Consider the following 22,631-nt stretch of genomic DNA (forward strand, 5'->3'; position numbering starts at 1 on the left):
TGAGTAATGAGATACATAATGGAAAAATTAATCTGTACTAGAAGCTTTGCAGTGCAGTGCGCACTATTCCTCTTGGACAGACTGGAGGTAAAACTCATATTCTTTTCCCACAGCTTTCATGTTTTAATAGTTTGGTTTGGTTTAGCCAGCAAAGGCAAACTGCACGGTGGAATGACTCTTTCTTCCAACAAAGTACAAGCAGCTTTGGAACAGATACTACTATTTAGCAGCATTCAGCGATTCAACAACATTATTTAAGACAAAAAGCATATGTTATACCCTCAGCGCTCAACCTCTAATCTGAGGCTTACTACTGGTCCATAGAGAAATGGCCTGTAAGAACTAGCAGGATATGGGGTACTGGTCCTTCCAGGTTGCAACTTTTGAATAATATTAAAGAAGCTAAAATTTATTCAACACAATCCCAATATTATTTACCAGGCAAACAATTAACATACTCATGAGAGGCAAGTTCTAGTATACAAGCAGGAACAAAATTCATCCCCGACATCACAGATTCCATGTAGGAAAGTGGCTCCTCAGGTAAGTGCCTCAGATAGCACTAAGATGACATAGGGGTCTCCTAACTTGAGCCAAAAGGAAGGGAGGACGAGGATGGAGATTAAATTTAAATCTCCTAAACTGAGTCAAGGATAGATCCATGATGGAACTTGGCTAAGACAGAGGACCTCTTCTACTACTTCCTTTGTGGCAATCACTCCCTTTTTCCTCCCCTCAAAAACAGTATAAAAGAAAAAAGTCATTTTTTTCACTTCGAGATTAAAATATCTTCTGTAAGGTTCTCCAACAGTGAATTAACATGATTTTTTGGCTGGAACATGCAGTTATGTACCGGGCACACAATGGAAATGCAGTGCGCTAGCAACAGTAATCCCACAATTGAGGGTTTCATTGCAAGTGCTTGTGGCTAGAGCTTCCTGTGCCACAGTGCTCTGAATGCCAGAACTGCACTGATTAGCAGCCCTACCTGTCAAAACCAATGCTTGAATGTTCTGTGCTGTTTGTCATGTAAATGTTCAACTGTTCTCCTCTAGCTAAATTTTCAGTGAAATGACATAATTACAGAGCCAGATTAGCAGAGCCATGACATTATAATAACAACACCTAAAGTTAGCACATTTGCTTCACAGGTGGGACATCAGGAACTGATATTTTATCTTGGCATTTTATTATGGTTCTACTTCTGGACACTGTATTTTTCTACCATTGGTGACCTGCAACTGTTAAGTACAAAGATTAGAAATACTGCTTTACATATTTTGTTTTCTTTGATAAATTATGCTTTTTTAATCTCAAAGATATTCACATACTCCTTTGAAGTCTGAAATGATTTTAGCAATTCTAATTCTGAATTTCATCATCAATTCAAACCACACATGAGAAAAAGTTCGGTGAAGGTACCACCTGAAACACGAACTTTTGCCTGTTGATTGAACAAATGACTGAACAATTCCTCAACTGTCTTTGATTTTGCTCAGTCATCTGTGGTTAAGCAGCTTTTTAGCTGATTCAGTCTGTCTAAATCAATACTGCAAAAAGCAGAAGCAATGAAGTTTCAAATATCATGTGCACAAGGACGTATCTTGTTTTATATAATGTATTACTAAAGAGTTTATATATACTCCCACCTTCAGTCACTTTTGCCTTCCTCCCATTATGAAACTGTTTAATTAGTACAATTGGTCAGGAGAGCTGAGCAGAGAGTTTAACACAAAATTTCCCTACCCAGTGTCTAAGAATAACAAAGACACAGCAAGGGTCAGCACTCCACTCTGCAGTTTTACTGTATTTGGTTCTTTTGCAAAGATGTCAGGTAATGTTTTATTCCTTTGAAACCACACTGGCTGATAGGAGAGCATTTTTCAGCTAGATAACAAGTATTTACTTTCTTCTTACAGGTATAGCAGCCAGAAAAAAAAAAAATTGCTCCTTCATGCCATACAGACCAAAATATGAGACACTGAATTCAAACATCTAGCAGCCACATAGATTTCAACTAAAATGGCATCAGAACTACTTTGCACTTGAGTAAAGCTAACAGCCTTTCAGCATCTCCATAATGATATTTTAAGCAAGAATTTCCCAGATAACGTACTGAGGTAGTCTATCAGAGCAAGAGGTTATGTTCCTCCTAGCAGCCCAGTATGTGGACTCAAAATTTGCTAGGCAGAGTCAAGAAGGCAGCAAGCCCAGTCACTAGTAACATACATTCTAGCAGTTCAGAAATCTCACCACCAGGTATTTTTGTGGCAGAGAAAGATATCATATCATCCCAAATATATTGGAAGTTAAATGAAAACTATGTCAAGAATCTTGTTGTTTATGAATTATTTTAATGAACCAAAATCAAGTGACATAAACACCTTGCAAGGAGAATTACATGAAACCAAGTCCCTGACAGCTGTTGATTGAAGGTAAACATAGAAGAACAGTTGAGGACAGTTTGAGGGAAAACAAGAAAGTTAAGGATAGTGAGAGGTATCCATTTTTACCAAGAATGTCAACTAAATCATATAGTAGTAAAAATTTCACTTCAAGTGCTTAAATAAGGTTTCCATTTTGCTTCTTAACACAGCAAATCCCCAGAAAAGGAGGGAATGAGCTATCCCCAAAGGGACAGCAACAAGTCCCATAAAATTTACTTCAAATTTCTCCAAATAATGGATGAGATGGGGGTGGCTACAAAAGAAGAGAAATAAAGAGAAAGTGAGGACTCTGTGTTACCCAGACTGGTCTCAGAAATGGAATGTGCCTCTCTAGACCCCATATATTCCTTCCATACTCATTCTTTGGCATAGGTTCCCTTTTCAATGCCTGCGTGAATGCTTTAATCCCATGACTGTGAAGGTTGCAGCAGTCAGTTTCTCATACACTAGAAACATAAGTGCAGCAGTAAGAACTGTCTGCAGGAGCTTTGCTTCAAGGCCTTTGTAGAGTCCCATTAATCCAAAACGCCTAAGAAGAAAACAAAATTGACAAGTGTAAAGAGCTTCCTGCAAGTAAACAAGAACACTAGAAAGAAGTACTCAAATTGATACTTCAGGAACCTAACTCCCCTTTTGTCCTCTGAACATACTCATCAGTACAGCAAACTTCCTGCACACTTTGCCTGACCAAAATATTCTATATTTGGCAGTGAAGAATAGGAGAGACATTGTAACATCCCATTTTTGGTGTCTGTGCAGAAAGTGACAGAAAACAAATTGCAATGCAAACATGAGTTTGTAATAAACTGAGTTGATACTCATTACATAAAAGTTAAACAGCCAGCTCCCTAAAAAAGCAGTGATCTCCATTAACTACTAGTCAACAAACAATTAAAACCAAAAGTTAAACTAATGAGACAATAAAAAGAATCTTACAGCCCTTAGTAATATTACTAAAGAGAAAATTCTGCAGAAGGTAAGTCTTTTGTGCAAGAAACAACTTCTTTTCAAGGTCAGAGGAGAATGAACTGGTATCTGTAGATATCCTTGATACCAATTAGCATACAGATATGAACGAGCAATTACTTGGTTTTGTGTACTTATTCTACAATATAGTACAAAAGACAGGCCGAATCAAATGGTTAATATGGGAGAGAGGGAATGGAGGGCAAAAAGACACAAGAGTTAGATTCAGCAATGTTTTCAATGTATTAATAACACTCAGTCTTTTATATCATGTTAGAAAAAATAAAAAGTTCACCTCACTCTCTGTTGAAGAAGGTACAGAACATTTTTAAGACTACCTAGAGTCCGGTTTTCTGGGTTCAATCTGTGCCGTCCAAACTGAAAAAAGGAAGAAATAGCAATTAGTTGGTACTATTTCCCCATGTTACTACACAGAGACCCCAATATATGGGTGAAATTTGGAGAGCCTATCCTAAACCTATTTTAGTATCTTCCAGGTTGTACTATTCATCAGTGAAGAAGTGCAGTCAAAGCTTACACTACATTTTACTGAACCTTATGCATCAACCATTAAAACATTATTTACTATAAATAATTTGCTTTGGTTTTAAGATGGATTATAAGAAAATGTTACACAGAGCCATGCTTGCTCTCTTTTGGTTGCTCTAGAAGAAAAGTTTTCAGGATTCTCCGACTACCAGACCTGCAGAGTCTTAATAGGGATATAAAATTCAGAACAAGTTTTCTGGCTTGTGCAGCTTTCATTCAACAGAGACTCAAAGCCTCATATATCTGAAAACCATTATTTCTTTGAGATTGCATAGGTGAAACCAAAATTTACCTGCCCAGCAATGGTTTTTGAGGAATATATTTACATGTGAAACTCTTGTGGATGAATCCAAAATTGTTTCATCTACCCAGCTGGCCTAAATCATACTTTCTTTTACTCAGTGCGTTTACATGTCCCCAAACTGTTTTTAAGTAGAGCTGCTGCTCTAATTCTAAGTCTTGGGGTTAAACTAGCAATTTCAGCGATTCCTTTTTTGGCATCCATTGATACTCTTATCTGACACAGGTCAGTAGCACTGTCAGCAAACGGTAAATATAAATTATTAATATGCAAGGTTGCCACACTTGTATTTATAATGACATAGCCAAATAGCTTTTGGAGTCTGTATTATGCTGCTGTGTCAAAAAGAAAGATGAAATCAAGTAACTGCTTGTGGATGAATTTCTCCCAGAATTTATTCAGGCAACTGCTGCTTCTTAGGTTTAAGAAACTACCATTGACAATAGGTAGAATGTGAGAGTAGATTTAGGAAGTCCAAAAATTACAAGAAAACACCAAGATGACACAGGTCACTTTGCTAAATGTCTTAACTCAAATGAAAACAGCAGCAACAGAACACTGTGGCAAAGCTCCCTTCTTTAGGAGAATGCTTGCAATATCACTCTCTAGAAGCTCACAGACCATCAGTTTCCCATCAGTAACGAAGTGATTTGACATTGATAAATCAATAATAGAGATTATTGTCAAAGACTCAGATGCACCCCCAAAAAAATGCTAACTAGGTTCCAAGTTACAATGTCCAGGTTACCCAGAGATTTCCAAACTACACCAGCATCAGGTATTTCCTTCTCTCTTCTCTACCCATCAGACTATTCTGTTGTACTGTGAACAAAGGTTCATCAAAGAAGAAAAGGTTATTTCTCCCTGGGACATCAATACTTCATTGATTAGTGTGGAAGATTTCCCAATGAGCCCAGGATTCTTTACATTAAAGAAAAGAGGCTTGAGTTTTAAAGAGAACTTTTGCTTCCACAAGCACTAAGAACACTAACAGTATTGCCATTTCTCCAGTGGGAGATTCCATTTATTCACTGCTTTCTGACACGTAGGCTAAAGAAGCTGTTTCACTGCAAAATAAATAACTGCAGTGGCATGTATTTTTAATGACCGAAAAGGAGACAGGCATACCAGATGGTATGGCTCGAAGCTGCTTAGCACTATCCATTACACAGGATAACTACTCCTTATATGGAAGCCAGGAAAAGAGCTTTGCTAATAAGTGGCAAACAAAGGTGTAGAGACTTTATTAGGAAGAATCCTAATAACTTTCAAACAAGTTTCTAAGGGTTTAAGGAAAAAAAAGAAAGTCCTTTACTTTGAGGCTACAACTTAATTTTGATATATAAGTTTTCACGAATTGTGCAAAGGTTGTACTGTATTAGTTTGTGAGTAAGGCTGTTAACATTGTTTCAAAAAAACCCAATGACTCTATAAACTGTATGAAGTATACTTTGTACAGAATCTTATTTTTGAAAATACTAAACCTTTATTAACTTTTTTTTTTTGAACATCACAGTGTGAGTGATAAACACTTCATCAAATTTAACAGTGCAAGCTTTAGATCAGAAAATACACCATAACGTAGTGCAAACTTGAACTGGATAGCACAGATATTAGATATGCTGGAAGTCCCACATGCATGTTTGTGCTGTTCTCACCAGAAACTTTCAGGGTTTCTGCTTGTTACTTCTTTTATAGAGCGAAAGGGAAGAAGTAACCCCTAGTAACTGCAGAACTAGAGATAAGGTTCTTGTATACCCCATGACCACAGGGTAGGAAAGGACTGGCACGGAGAAGTAGTGTACCAGGCACAGTTTCACAATGGGCCACTGTGAGAAGAAACCCACCACCACCAGGAGGACACTGATGGTTAGCCTGTGCTCTAACAGAAAGGCAGCCCATTACTGCTTAGGCCAGACAGTAGTGAACTAGATGACTTACACTGAGGTGAGCAGTAAGCAGCAGCAGCTGGAGGAAAAGTTTGTACATCAGATTAGCAGCACAACTTACCAGAGCTGCCTTGCCTTAAGAAATGATACTGTCAGCAAGAGGAATGAAGAATTTTGTTTAAAAGCCAAAGGGGGAAAAAAAAAAAGCAAAAAATGAAGTGATAGTCACAAGATTGGAACTATTTCTGTAGCAACCATGGAAGAAAGTGAGGGTTGGACATATGGATTTTGGCCCACCAGAACTGTACTGCTGTGCAACGCTCAAGTTGAAATAGAGCACTCCACTTTCCTTCTAGTTCATCCTCATATCAGCAGAAAACACATCACAAATTAAAAACAGACTGATGTTACAACTGATCGAAACAATGTAAAATTGCTTAGTATGTGTTTCTGTACCTGTCACTTCAGTAATAAAAGCCTGTATCACCAGTTTAACTGCTGAGACAGGTCCAGGCTGTTAACACAGAATCACATGGGTTAAGACAGGCAATGAGAGGGCACTGGATCAGCTGATAATTGAAAGTTAGGAAAATTTCTGAAAAATAACTGCTGTAAAACTTAATTTCTATAGTGCAGATGTCATTTTCTGCACCAGCAGTGTGGTGAAGTAAAAAGGAACAGAAGTTCCCTCTGCATAAAAGCTGTGCAAAAGTTTTACCAAGCATCTTTCTAGAGTAGTAGCAAACACAGTAATAAAAAATACATTCAATTCCTGTTGGTTTGAAATATAGCACTCAAACTATCTTTTTACAGGCTATGAAAAAAATCAAAATATATTTAATCCACATCCAAATTAGAGGGAAGGAAAACAAAAAGAACTGCAAAATTTGCATGAAAATCAATTTAATCCAGATGAACAACAACAAAAATCCCTATTAGATAAGCCTGCAAATTGATACCTTAGGATGGAGAGCTTGCTGTCTATATATTCAATTAATTCTCCAAATTTACACAAGTTCTAAAACATATATAATGGCTTTACAGTATATGCTCAATTAGAGCTTCTCCTTATTTAGAAAAAATAGCATTATGTTTCATGTGGAAACATTTATTAACGTTTTAATGGTTACTAAATCAACAAGAAACAATCTATAAAAAGTAGATTAAAAAGCACAGTAATTAAGGTCAGGGTTCTTTTCGCCACAGAACCACTTGGTTTTGTTCCAATATTACAACTCTGCTGACACACTGTGTCAATAGCAGCATTACCAAGCATAGGTACAAATTGCAAGTGAGAATAAATGCAAGTGTTTCCATTACCACTACAATTAGTGTACACAGCTGGGCAAGTGGTTGAACACATTATTTATGAGGGAGCTCAGCCTCCCCTGATGAATCACATTCTGGCTACTGATGAGGTCAGGCAGTCATCTGAATAAAACAAAACTTATGAATAGAATTTTTTTGGATTTACCGCAGGTCATCCAGAAACAAACTGGGCTTAGAGGATTTAATTTTCATTTCCCATTTGACACATTCTCCACTTATATTCAAAGAATTGAACCTACATTTTTGCAAGGCCTTAAATAATATGGTGCCATCAGCTTTTGGGAGACACTGTACTGATGCATTATACTGTCAATCCTACAAGCTAATTGATATTAGTTGTGCACGTTTCTTTCAAGTTTAACCACGATCCCTCAGTATGGCATCAGAGGAAAAAGGTGTCCTTGCCCATGACCTGCATTGCTCAAAAGGGCTCCCAAAAAAGAGGGGTTCATTACTTCAAGAAAAACAAGGCATGTGAACAGGCCACGCATTTTACAGAACAAGTCAGATGTAGTTACCTTGATATGGAACGAATACTTACCCGCAGAATCGACTGTACTGTCTGCAGAGGATAAGTGAGTGTGGTGGCAACTGCTTTGGCTATTGCACCAATGACAAAAGCATCCAAAGATGTGAGCTGTTGAGTATAAAATGAAAACATTACTTCCACATAGCACTAAATCAGCCAGTTACCTATATGAGTGTTAGAGTATTCTGTACTAGTACCTGCTACTGGGGTATCGGGTATCTAAGCATCTTCGGCATAAAAATTTTGCAGATTCTCTGGCTCTTCTTTTAAGAGTTAATATTACAGTCCAGCTCTCTAGCTCACTTTACCACAACTAAAGGTTATTTGTAACTTCTGCCTGCTCACAAGCTTTTGCATTTCTCACTTGTTCACTATAACTAGGTTACTGAAACATAGTGAAGATAAAGCTACATAACTACATCAATTTAAAGCACTGCAAGTGGATAAAACAAAAGGGAAATTGCATTAAACATATCATCAGTCCATAAGTATTTCAGATTTTGCAATGTTTAAACTAACAAGTCACATGAAATGCTCTTGCTGGAACCGTTACGTAGACCAAAAAGACTCCTTAAACATCATTCTGTAACCCTGAGATAAAAGCACTATGTTATCCTGCAGAATTTTAGTCTTGACACAGGCTAAAAATCTCATCCTCTATTAGTTAAGCACTCTTGTTAGAACCCCATCTTCACCCCCAAAACCCAAAATGTTCCATGATGCATCAAACAAATTGTAATCAACTTAGGTTATAACACTGTATTTCAGTCTAACAGATAATATGAATTAATCAGTGAAAATTAGTAGATGTCCATATCAAAATACACTCCAAATTCACAAAATACGTCAATTCCAATCAGAAATACACACACACATGCAAGTCTTATGGAGGTCAACCTGCCATACTTGACCATCAGGAGAAAGTTAAATGAGAAGAAAAACAGTGGCCAAAATAAAGCAAGCTATGGAAAGACAGTTGTAAGGGAAAATGTGCTCTCCCCCTCCCCTTCCCATAGATAAAACATACCCCAACTTAAAGTAGTAGCAAGTTATTTAAAAGTAACATAAGAAATGAAATATGGGAATGTGGAATAGTGCCAACAGGCAATTAAAAATGCAGAGATTGAAAAGGGAAGCTAGCCACTCAAAAGATACATTGTCCATAATGTAACTGGATAGATTCATCACACACAAATCGAGTGCTACAGTTGCAGTATTGACTAAAGATGGTAAACAACCCCATCCGTAATCATGATGCAATATCTGATTTAAAAATATTTTTGCTATGTCTTGAAAAAAAACAGGATGGCTTGGTAAAATATTCATAGGACCTCATATTTTAACATAGCCAAATACATCTAAGATCACAAATTAACAACAAAGCATTGCAGCTTAAACATATGTTATTACATTATCCTAAAATGCAACACCACAAATGCTTTTTATTTTGCTAGAACATAAAATGAACATCAGTTCAGGTGAAACGCTTTATCTAATACAGAAAAAAAAAAAGATGAGGAGGAGGGGAAGGGAGGGCAACCACCAAGTGGCAATGGAGAAGTAATTCTACCTCTGTTTTACAGAACTGGGGAAGATCATGACTGCAATGCTATGTTCAATTCTAATGCCCATCCTAGGAAAAAGGATATAGAAAAATTGGGGGTTTCAGGAAAAAGTGTTATTATAACAACAGGGTCTAGAACAAATCCGTGAGACTTCAGAAGCTCAATATACTTGATTTACTGGAGAGAAGGTTAAGAGGTGACCTCAAAACAGTCTGTAAATACCTAGTTATAAAAGAGATTGTTAGAACTGAAATCTCAAATTTAAATCAAGAACTGAAAACTATGGCTAAAGAAATGTGGACTAGATAAGAGGTGCAGATTAATTTTTACAGGAAAAGAAATTCATCACGGGAATAACTTACCTAGGGACACGAAAGATTCGTGCCTCACTTGACATCATGATTACTTATCTTTTAAAAAGATATATCAACTCAAAAATAATCTTCAAAAAATAAACCAAAACCATACTTTTGAATTTGCTGAAGTAACAGATGTCAAAGAACCTGTCTTATAACAGAGGATTGTCCATCATCTGTCCTCAAAACCTACTCACTTGCAGCTGCTTTTTCAAAAGCTTCCGTTTAAAGCCTTCATAAAACATGAACTGTATGGCAGGATTGAAGACCAGCAGCAAGGAGGGGAAAGTACCATTCCATAAAGCTAAGACTCCTTCATCTCGTATTATCTGATGAAAGGCATCTGAGAAGAAAAATGAGAAAAAAAAAACATTAAAGTTTTGAGTAACATTCTGACTACAGAAGATGGGAAAAGTTACATTGTAAAGGCTGATATTCAGAGTGTATAAAAAACACCTTTAGGCTCTGCAGTCTTATGTGATATACACTTTTATCTTCCATTCTAATCAAGAAGTTAATGGAAAAATAGTGACAGAGCAGGTTCCTGTTCACACCACCATTAATGTAACTAAAGTTTATCCCTTGTGCATATGTCGCGCTCTTTTTCATAAAAGCTTAGCTTCAATACTCATCCTCTAAGCCCTCTTCAAAACCACAGGCCAAACTGAAGGCAAATCAAACTCAATACCCTATTCCTCCTTCCTGGGAGCTGACTGAGAACGCTTCTTCTGTCAAGCTCTGCTACCACCAGAATCAAGGGACGAAAGAGACACCTAAACTCTCACTAAGTATGAGTTACTTTCACTTAAATTGTTTTTAAACATTCTATACATTTCTAGTGATACAAGCTTGAAATGTACTTGTCAGGAAGCAAACCACCAGAAAACTTAAGTGATCAATTCATCCCTGTCCCCTAGCATTCAGGATTTTCAGGAGACAGTGATTTTTAGGAGACAGTGATTTTTCAAACAAGAGCACTGCAGCATTTGTTACAGGGACTTTACAAGAGATTGATGTGTTCCCTTTATGGACAGCAGAGATAGCAGCGCCAGCTACCAACTGGAAGCTCCACAAGTATGTCACTAAAGATCTAAGGAATGACGAAGCACAAGTACTCAACAGAAGAAGTGTTCCTATGAATTAGTGTTACATGAAAGCCTCTGCTGGGCTTTTGTTTAAATTAGGAGATTTAAAATCAGAAATCTTGGAATTGCTCCATATGATAAGTATTTTTTTCACCCACTACTAGAGCAAACCTTGAGAAAGGTAACATATATTCTTCCTTCTCCTTTGTAAGATGGGGGACAGACAGGAGAACCACTTTATCAAGTTCTCTGACCTGAAAGCTGATTTCAGAAGTTGCTTTTAAAGAAAGAGTTCTCTAAACTAGCACTGGCCTTACAGGAGGATCACCTGACTCCTAGAGAACTACTCTGCCTGTTTAACAGTGCACAGGTCTAGGAAAAGACTGGGAAATTGCTGAATTCTACAAGAGTAAACTTACCTTAGTTAGTATTCAGTTGCCAGAAGGAAAGCTACAGGATTCCTGAAGAAGAATCAGCTGTCTGATTTAACAAAAAGCCACTGGAGGAATAGACTTGACAGGCTTAACTGTCTATATTGCATGAAAGAATTCATGCAAAAACATCCCTCCCCCAACAAAAAGGGGATTCTGGAATCATTCTTTTGCAATTTCCAAAAGGCAAGTGAGGGCTACAGGACCACACTGTGCCAGGAGAAAGCAGGCTTTGGGATGATGCCTTGGCATAGGTATACGCTAGAATTCTCAAGAGGCATTTAAAAATTGCCTCCCATCTTATACTGCTAGCAGAATATTTACTCTATGATACCCACGGAAGTAAACAACACAGAAACTTTTTTTTTTAATTTAAAAGGAAGACATCTTGAAAGAGTGGGTGGTCAAGAGACTAAAATAAGTAAAGTTTTAATTTGCAAACTGTCAGTCCAAAGTTAGACTTCCAGTTACCACATTCCAGGATTATACTATGCCAGGATTTGTGTGAGTAGACACATGCCTTTGCAAAAGGTCTTTGGGTTACAGGTGTGCATACTACAAACTCTTAATTACTATCAGGGGTGGCAAAATCAGATTTCCTGTCAATCTCAAAAAACAATCGAAGAACTGAACATGTGAAGAGGACAGTACAGCTCCTTTTTCAAAGCATGACTGCAAAGAGACAGGGAAGCATAAAGAATCCAGACTGAAGTCTATTACATGAATAAATCTCTTTGATCTTCAGAGTCATCAAAACGGTATTTCATTTCATGAACTTTTATTTGGCTAAAGACAACAACAGGTGCTTACCTACTATGCCTTTATAATTGGTTGGTACAATGTCTTCATTTCTAAATTTTGCTCCTTGCAGCTTCAGACGTGTGTTCACTACCCACAGAGGAGTGGTCAAGAGTACATTTACTACACCTAATGAAAACACAGCACAAAGAAAAGAAAATCATTAAGATCCACAAGGTTTCAAATGTTTTTGTATCCACTTTTATCATAATCCACACACTACAGAAATTTCTATTAGGAAGAGGGAGAAGAAAAATAACAGCATACAGCAAACGTAAACTGATAATTGGTAATAAGCTACTTCAGGCATCCCCCTACCACCCCAGCATGAACTAGCTGCCAGCAGATTGCATGCAATAGGAAGACATTTCTGCTATTCCTTCCCAAAGCGTTAAAAAAAAATCCACCAAATGTAAACGTGTGGAAAGAATCTTAGGTGAGCTTGTTACTTTGCTGCATTCTACATCATTCTAGAACCAAAGATACTCTACACGCTCATGCCCTACAACTTGTAGCCTGCCTTCTTTCAGAAGAAAACACACAAGAATGATGAGAAGGGTAAAAGGATTATTTTATGAGGATAGATTAAAACAGATAAATGCATGTAGTTTGACTACCAGAACAGATCTCCTACACAGCCAGAAGAATGAAAACACCTAGTCTTTAGAGAGATACTAAGTGACAATTAAGGTGGAAAATACAGTAACCTGCAAATGTTTGAAGTAAGGCTCAAAGACACCTATCTAAAAACAAGCTTCTGATCTTATTCTTGCAGATATTTTTGCATCACAAAAATTAGTAATTGCCATTACACTGGTCCCACCAGTAGAGCGACAGACCGGATTGTTCCATTAGATTGAGATGAACACACTACATCACTATCAAGAATAGTAAAACTGAAAAAGGTGAAATTTCAGATATTACTATCTACATTGTGCCTGTTTAAGTGGGGCAAGGGTGCTCGGAAAAGGAGAAAATAAACTCAACTATATTTCTGTATCCTTCATAAGGATTGTACTCAGCACTCAGAAAAAAGTTTTGAAAAAAATCAAGTACCAGAAAAGGCAAGCCACTAATCTCTTTTGACTAGAATCAAGGTGATAATATTATGGACCAATTCAGCCCACAAGGCTAGAGCACAATCTACTTGTCATCCTTCACTCAGACTCAGTTAAAGGAGAAGTCACACAACTTCATTTTCCAGAATGGAAAAGGGTATTTTTTTGGTATTTATCTAATCTGTCCAGATCAGAAAGCTCAGCAAGAGAACAGTCTTCCACCAGTAGGAGGAATAAGAAATGGGTAAGGAGAAACAGCGAACACCTAGCATGAAATTTTTCAGTTCACACTAGAACTGAATTATTATTCCATGACAAGCATATAAACAACTGATTTAATATCATGTTGAATAAGAGCTAGTCTTTTAACTGACATGCTATTAGCCAAATTCCTGTAGCTTTTGTTCTAGAATACAATTATATAAAAGTTTCCCCCATGATAAAGCCAACTTAAGAAGTCCCTTCTTACTTTCCCCCAACTACTTGCCCATCAATTGAGCCTACACTGAAAGTAAAACAAACAAACAAAAAAAACTAGCTAGAACCAAACAACCCCTCCCAAAATAAACCACAGGCTTTTTTTTAAGGTTTTTTTTTTTAAAGCTCCAATAACCTGGTTTCAGTGTGGCCACACGAGTAATTGTTCCGGCAGAACAGCAGCAGCAAACACAGGCACAAAGTGGTAATTTCTTACATTGAATGTGCTAGAAAAAAACACTAGTATCATTATCCCTTAAGAAGCTGTTGTTGCATCCACAGAAAGGAAGGGATAAAAAAAAAGCAAGCATACTTCCCCCGTACTTGCATACATCTACAAACTTAAAGTGTTACTTTCCAGGTGACCCAAAAAGAAGTCCCAAAACTGGCATTTGAATCCTTACATTAAAAAGTTTGTATATTCCCAAATGAAAATATTTCAGAAGTTGCAGCTCTCCCTCCCTCCCCCTCCTCTTCCCCCCTCAAAAAACTATCACCTCTCCCTGTCACTTTTGTTCAACATCTAAGAGATGATGCCTGGATACCGTGGTAAGAACACATGAGGTTAAGATAAAGTAACCCATTGTAATATTACTGTGTTTTGTGCCAAAATTCACAACAGTTTATATGCAAACATATCATGAGATGATGAGGAGACAGAAAGCAAATCAAAGCTATAATCAGTGAAGAAGGTCTGCATACAGTGGAGGTACAAGCATGACCTCCAGTGGACTTCATAAAGCAAGGAGAACATTATATAGTTAAAAAAAAATCTTAATTTCATTAGAAATATATTTTTAGTATATTCTATTACCTGCAACAACCCCAAGAACCAAGTCTTTTCCAGTGGTTGAATGCTGACCTTTGACCCAGAGAGCTTTAAGACTATTAAAAGTATAAAAATAAACAAAATTGGAGCAGCAAAGACTGGAGATGACAGGGAACCATCCTCGATATGGTGCCAGCCTAATGGAGGGGAAAAAGGCAAGGTAAGGATTAGCAAAGTACCGCATGTGATCTGGCTGACTTTACATGCTGGTGGGGGTCCCCAGAGACTCAATACTATACACTACATACAACACTAAGTAGGCATGTCTTTATCATTAATGGTAACAAACTGTACAAAAATCCTAACTGTATCATAATAGAAGTTAAGTAGTTACAATAATCAGGAATAATTCTATTGAAAAGGAGTCGCAAAAGTACATTACAATATATTTACTTTGAAATGCTTGGGGCTCACTCACCCCAGCGTGGTTACTACCACCATATTTGCTCTCAACCAAGAGCCAGCAACGTCTAGGGGATGAATATATGTATTAAGTATATATGTTAACAGACTGATACGTTCATTTCAAAAGCAGAAATACCATATACTGAAACATACACATTTTATATTCCAAGGAATAGAATCTTGAATATTGAGAAAAGGAATTGCCAGTCAGTCCAAAAAGATAACACCCTAGGAAAGAGAGGCTTGTATCTCTAAGGAAATAAAACAATGCTTAGCATAGCTGGGATAGAATTAAAGACAATTATTCTTTCAATAGGAAACAAAAAACTAGTTTCAGGAAGAGAAATTAAATCTGTCCGGACTACCACGCAAAATTTAAAGATGGAAGACTAGTTACTGGAGTTAATGTACTTCCCCAAAGAGAGTTCTGCAAAGGATGCAACCTGGACCTAAGGCATGCAGGTGGAAGGAATTTCTAATAAATGCCTTGCATTAAAGTTACAGCAAATCAGCTAGTTAGGTGAGAAAAAGACCTTTCCTATTTAAATTTAACTAGATTAATCACAGATGGAAAAAAAAAATTACCCATGCCTAACCTTAGGATTCACAGCTATCTTACCTTTTAGGTGTTGTGAATAATTCTGTTTGCGTATCATCTTAACCTGTCTTGATTTAAGAATGATTTCATAGCACCTGACTAGCAAAGCTTCCTTCTCTAATAGGCTTGATTAATATGTAAAGCAGGGACACCTCAACAACCATCCTATATCCCCAGCATGTTCTACAATATACCCAAAAAGTATAATAATATGCACCTCCACTGAAGCTGCACAGGCTAGATAGAGAGCTTACATCATGTTAGGAGAGGAAGAAATGTCCTCAATGACCAGCAGTAATCATGGAGGCTCTTTAGTATTCATGAAAATATTGGCAATATACAAAATATAAGGGTCCCCAAAGGAGACCATAAAAGATGCAAGGCTGGTAAAAGCCGCATTTGACTCTTCTTACGATGCAAACACTAGGTGTTCTTCTTGGACGCAACAGTGCTTCTCTCTCCCATGTAGCTGGGAATATACCAAGTTATTAGAACAGTTTCTGAAGTTATAGGCTTATTTGCCCACACAGTTACAACTACACATTAACTGACCATATAGTTACACATGAGTAGAAGTAGAATAATTTTATGCATCACCTATCTCTTCTGTGCTGGAAAAGGAAGGGGGAAAACACTCTCTGTGGACCATGTCCTCTAATTGTGTTTGCTGGTTTTGTTTCGGTTATTAAGAACTATTTCTGATGACTTTCATAAGGAACATCCAACTTGCAGCACAAAATGGGAAACTAAGACAAAAAGCGCAAGTTTGTTTTAATGACTCAATTTGTCAGTGTCAGCATCTGAAATCTACATACAAGTACTTCTGTGCACAAATAAAACCTAAGCTTGTATTACAGTCTGCAGCCTTGAGATGAACTCAGTGTACAACAGCGAACACCTTTCCCATCTCCTAAAAGAGGATGAAAGTGCAGGGAGGAGAGAAAAGCTGTTTGACAAAGTATTACAGAAAAGAGAAAGTCCATTAGCTAAACTTCTTTGCTTTGTTTTATATCTAGATGAGAAAAGCAACATTTTTAAACCACTCTCACAACAGTGTAATATGAACAAGACTCTACCAGCTAATGACAACAAGATGTTTATGATCTTACATCACAAGTGTTTTGGGGGGTTTTTGTTGTTGTTCCAGACAGCTCTCTAAAACTAGTATAGTTTGCTCATTCCTTAGCCAGGCCTTCTCTCTACCTTCAGAGGAAACAGCGTTTCCCTCCTGCAAGAAATACTGACTTTTATATTTCACAGTAAAAGCAAGACGACCACTTTTGCAGTCTCTCCACTTCAGTTAGTTTCTTAATTTTTTCTTTTCAAATTGAAGTTTACCTACCACCCTCATGTGAGGTGCATAACACGGAATAGTGAACAAAAGAGAGCACTAACGGACTGAGATGGTCTCATGCATGCAACTGCCAATTGCTCAGGTTCAAGGTGGCAAAATGCTACTGGCCAAGCTAAACTTTTGTGAGCTTTAGTGGCCTGGAAGTTCTAGTCTACTTAAAAGTTCCAGGGATTCACTTAGGAAAATACTTGCCATGAGAACACATGTACACTTGTTTTTTGCCGACCAGCACAGTACAGATTGTCAGGCAAATATTAGAGCATGGCATTGCTGAAAGTTAACCACTATTAGGTAGATCTTGAATCTCATAAGCATATAGTCACTTATTGCTATCTTCCACATGGCTAGGAGAAGAAACTTCCAAATGGAAAGCATGTCCCAACTCTCGTGTTCAAAGTGGCTCAGCTGCCCAAGAGTTTCATCTTAGTTACCAGAAATCGACACACCCAAGAATCCAGGCAGACAAAGCTGGTTTATCAGGTACATGAAGGTATGCTTGTACACGAACCTGTATTTCTGAAAAGACATAGATAGCTACCTCACTAACGGAGGCACAGTTACAGCTAAACAGCTTGACTGCATAAGGTGATCAAGAAAATTAATCCAAATTAACTAAGGATGAACACATAAGATTCATTAGGTCATATCACACTTCCATGGGGACATTTTAATTCAGAGTAAAAATCTGTCCACAGAGAAATTTCATGTGGGCAAAGTATTCCACTTTAAAAGCAAATTCAAATTAGTTTTAGAGCTTGCCTACATGTGAACAAGAGGAAAATTAGTATCTACTCACAAGCCTTCTTCTTTGATTATTTCCAATAGGACTGCTGGTGTTGTCTTAGCCTTCCGCTTCTCATCAACTGGAAAACAGAGGAATCAAGCTTTTAGATTATTCCGATTCTGATCATTTTCAAATTCTTGTCCTTCCTATTTGAACATACTCCAGAACAGTACATTTCATCTTCTTCACACAGGACAGACCTTCCCTAAGACTCCAGCAATTCCAGAAAGCACCTTCTTATTTTCATTTGCTAGGTAAGGCTGCTTGCCTTTTTATTCTTCCCCAAACTAGCAGGTTCTTTTGGTCACCCGGCTATCTGCAGTTACCAATTCCTAACCTTACAGTTGTGTCACGAACTGAAGGTAGGTTCACTTTAGGTAAGAGACTAGAACTGGACCTGCCTCACTCCTCTCAGAATCATTCCTTGGTCTCCAGACTAGCACCACAAGCAAAGCCATCTTTTACAGTTATCTACAAATGGCTAAGCCTTAGCCAAAAGCTGCATTTTCCTGTGTTGAAAGCTGCTGAACAGCAATATAGTGCTAATTTCTCCCCCCCATATTCCTGACGACCTGGCTGATGACCTTATTCTAGTTCTTAAAAATGCTTTAGCCACAGTGTTAAAATGCTTGGTGATTCTGTGACTTCTGTTTAGGAGATACAGCACTAGAACAACAAAGGTTATGCCCAGCCTGAAGTTTGGGAAACATCAGATGTTTCTACTCCCAGTTCTATTCCTGAATTTTCCCCTTAAATCATTCTCAGGAGTAAGTTTTTCATGATAAAACCCCTGTGGTTTGAAGTGTTCTCAGCAGCTGAAAAGAATAACAGCACACAAATGTCATTCTGTGTAATCTCTCACCTTTATATTTCCTTTCAGTCTAAAATGACCATTTAAAAGGCATGACTGGCTGCAGATGACACAGCCTTTTCAGCTAATTAAGAGGTTGCTCAATACTTTCAAAAGGGAGAATTTCTTTCAGCTGGAAAAATGGCATTAGGAATTAATGATTAGTGTTACATGATTAAGATTCTTGATCATGCAGAAGAGGTCCCCCTACAATCACCTGTAAAAGTGCCCAAGCCAAGATGAACAGAAACACCATCATACAAAGAAACTGGAGTTTGACACTTACCCTGAAGTCTAAGCCTAGCTGTATCCAAAGGAAAAAATACAGTCATTGCAGTCATACTGCCCTGAAAAACAAAATAAACTGGCTATATAGTGTATCAATTGCTTTTACAGATGTCTGCCAGACTCCCTGTAACCCTTCATTTCTCACCCTGAGACTAGTGGACTGAGTAAGTTAAAAAGGGGATAAACTCCATTACATACCAATGTCAAGCCAAAGTGTTTTTTTGGTCCCATACCAATAAAGGAGTTTTTTCACTTGCAAATTATTAGATCAAGTTAAAACCATTAGAAGCTTTTCACCCAAAGGGAAAGTTTTTTGAAGTCTGAGAGAAGATAAAGTGAGAATCAAGAGACAAACATATTGCACTGTCACTACCTCACATTAGCCTCAGTATCTCTGGTTTAAAAAAAAAAAAAAAGCTGGGGGGGAGGAATATAACATATACAACTGTTGTGTTATAATAAATTTTTGACTTCAAAAAAAACCCAAACCCCAAACCCCACAACACTTACGTTCAGTAAAAACCCTGATAGTAGGGTTTTCAGGAGTTAATTTAGCATTGTACCAAATTCCAGTTTAGCCAATTATGCACTGCTTACCAAGATCTCCCCCTGGAGCATGAACTACATATAATGAATTAAATCATGGCCTGGATCTTACGAGATTTTTATACTCTTTACTTCTTGCGCAATCCAACCATTAAAGCCTTTAAATGGAAAAGCCAGCATCGCTTTTCCTTTTTCAACAAAACTAAATAAAGGTATTTATAAATACCTTTATCTTCCATACAAGTAGCCATTCCATGTCCTTCCTCCACCACTGAGCTTTATCATCCTTTTGTACTTTAGCATTAATACTGCACAGCTTTGGGAAAAAAAATACCTAACAAAAAAAGAACCTGGCCTGGCTGAAACTTGTTAACACACTACAGTAGTATTAGACTAAGGAAGTGTCTGCTAAAGCTATGGCTCCACCAACAGCTTTCCCAGCAGCAGCAAAGTTGAAGGACTCATCCCTCCACTCCCACCTATCCCCAGGTGTTTCCTCCCACCCCTGTAGCATTCTTCCAATAGTAGCCATACAACCGTTTCAAAGGTGGGAAGAGCCAGGCTATAGAAAGTCACACAAGAACTGAGTTTAAAAGCATACAACACAGTCTGACTTGAGCTTTTCTAAAGCTACAGTCTGACAGGCATTTAAGTGAGCTTTGCCTTTGAAAACGCTCCAACTCCCAAGCAGTCTGCTTGGCCCTATCTTTACCAGCAGCAAAGGAGGATTATTTTTCAGATGGTGCTTCCTCAATAAGACTCTTGCTTGAATTTTGTTGGTGGTGTCTCAACAAGACCTGAGTTTCTCCAGCTTTTGTAACACTGGGTAGCACATGAAAGCAGACACTTGGCCATAATTACCTGATCATTTTAACCCATTTAGTTTGGGCTCTACCCAAAAGGGATGCTTCTGCTCTCCCACCTCCCTATCCTGTATCTGCTCATTCTTGGCATCAACTGTGTACACAGCTGGACAGCAAGTAGAATTAATTTTCATCTGACTGAAAATCTGCAAAAAAAATATGAAAAATTTCAGTCAGAAGGCTAGTACCAGCACAAAAAGAAGGGGCAGGGAGAGCCAAAACATACCTTCCAATGGCAGCTGGATTACAGTGACTCTGAAACCAAACTCAAACCGTCGTTACACTTATGCATGAAGCAGCCACAAGACTGTACAGCCATTAAAAGTTCCAGCCCTCCCCTGCTCCTAGCTTCATTCCCAATCTTCATAACCAAGTGAGGGAACTGACACATGCTCAGTTTACCCTACTTCAATCATCCCAAAGTGAGATTTATGCTGACTCCTGTTCTCAATGCAGTCCACCATGCAGCCACACAAACACTTGAGCTCAAATAAGAAAATGGATCTACCAGATTACTGCCAACAAAAGATAACCTGTGCCTTCTTCCCCTCCATCTGCTAAATGGAAGAAAATAAACTCAGAAAAGCAGAGTCAGTTTTCTCCTGGGTTCATGAACAGAATGACTCAACCACACAGTCAGAAGAGTGCCAGAAGCATCACACAGAAGGGGACAGGATCGCCTGGCTAGGAGTAAGGAAGAGGACAGGGATGAGCAGGATCAGCCCTTTCCCCAGCAACAGAAACTCTTGAGATTGGCTCAGGTGCCTCATCAAACCACACTTAAGACCAGTAGGGAATACAAATTGATATTACTGATTGCAGATATGTAAGAACAAGTACATGAACCCATACAGTTGAAAGGGGGAAACTCCGCTTTCTACCTTCCTACCACCTTCCTATCAGTACTGAAAATGATAGAGCAATTTGAATTGGCAAACTATTAATGAATAATCACCAGAACAGGTAAAAACTGGCTTAAGCAATCTCAGCTCTTGGTCAATCATATTTGCATCTCTGCCTCCTCCTTTCTGGTGGTGTAACTGTTTTGGGCAGCTACATGACGATGCAGACAAGGTAACTAATCTGGCCGAAAAAATAACTTTTTCACTGGCATACTTTTCCAGTCAGATCAGTTCCCTGAACTGGCCCTGAACAGGGCCACACCAACTATTGTGTAGTAATGGAGGGGTGGCAGTAAGTAGCCAGAACAAATGGCTTGAGGTGACTCTACTACCAAGAGGACATCTGTGTGACCACAGCTTACAGTTCAAAAATTTGCTAGTTTTCCAAAAACCAACCAACATTCAGACTCAAACAAAACAGGTTTACTATTACCATCACACTCCTATAGAGTTCTCATGCCTCTAGTATTAGGAAAAGGAAGATTACTTTATAGTTATATGCAGATATTAAATGAATTATGTAAGTATTCTTTAAGTCCATAGGAAATCTAGCACCAATTTTTTGTTGCTCGCAAAACTGCTAATTTCGTTAGTCTCAAACCGTACTAGGTAGCCGAGAAGACGTATGAACTTTTGCCTAATTAGAACAGAAAATTAGGGTGTTGTGATCAGACATGTTCTTTTGACTCATTATCTCAGCACAGTCTTGTAGGCTTTTGTAGGCTTTTTTTTTTAATTTTATTTTAACTCTTGTATCACATCCTCACTCCTCATCAGCATGTTTTATAATAATTTAACAGATGGTGAGACAATATCAAAGCAGTTAGTACCCAGTTCAATAACCTTGCCAGAATCACAGTAGCAAACAGAAGTCTCTATGTGGGCCAGTACTTCTTTATTAAAACAAAAAACTCTCTGCAGTCTCCTGCACGAGACAGTAAAAAAAGAAATCCTCATTTTAGAAAAAAAAAAAAAATCTTGCTCTGGAGCTTTAAATTGTATATGAATATTAGAGACAGGAAGTGGAAGTCATATGGGTACAGAAGGCCAGTAGCTCCAATGTGTTCAGTCTTCCCTAGACGGCAACACCACTGCATCTCAGATATGACCACTTCAAATACAATATGTAATTTCTGTTAACTTACTTAACACTGCTAAGGGAGGTGAGATACCATTTCATTACGCGCCTTAAGTTTATGGCTAGATTTATAAGTTCAGATAGTACTACAAACTTTGATCAGAAGCACAGTCTGATTATAACTATCTGTACACACACAAGAGTGAGAAACTAACATTACAGACTAGAAAGTATTAGTAACTCCTGCACAAGCCAGAAAAACGAGAGCGATCAGCATTTTAATATTGGGGTTACTTGAGAGAGTTCCATTTCTGAAAATTGGAAATAAAATTCCCATTGCTTCAGACACCTAAA

At 37.9% G+C, this 22,631-nt stretch overlaps 1 protein-coding gene across 5 annotated transcripts in view; it reads right to left on the reverse strand.

The window, feature by feature from the left end:
* Positions 1–2,338: 2,338 nt before the first annotated feature.
* LOC106488590 (ST13 Hsp70 interacting protein) overlaps positions 2,339–22,631 on the reverse strand; it is a 58,403-nt gene continuing 38,110 nt past the window's right edge. For all 5 annotated transcript variants that reach the window (XM_067310367.1, XM_067310362.1, XM_067310378.1 and 2 more), the window contains 8 exons: positions 18,887–18,947; positions 17,763–17,829; positions 14,595–14,746; positions 12,258–12,374; positions 10,129–10,274; positions 8,023–8,118; positions 3,709–3,791; positions 2,339–2,976 (listed from right to left, as the gene is read on the reverse strand). In XM_067310367.1, the coding sequence (XP_067166468.1) occupies positions 2,829–2,976; positions 3,709–3,791; positions 8,023–8,118; positions 10,129–10,274; positions 12,258–12,374; positions 14,595–14,746; positions 17,763–17,829; positions 18,887–18,947 (870 nt within the window). In that variant the 3' untranslated portion in view covers positions 2,339–2,828. The remainder of the gene's footprint in view (positions 2,977–3,708; positions 3,792–8,022; positions 8,119–10,128; positions 10,275–12,257; positions 12,375–14,594; positions 14,747–17,762; positions 17,830–18,886; positions 18,948–22,631) is intronic.

Source organism: Apteryx mantelli, chromosome 1 (genome assembly GCF_036417845.1).
Source record: "Apteryx mantelli isolate bAptMan1 chromosome 1, bAptMan1.hap1, whole genome shotgun sequence".
Classification (NCBI taxonomy): Eukaryota; Metazoa; Chordata; class Aves; order Apterygiformes; family Apterygidae; genus Apteryx; species Apteryx mantelli.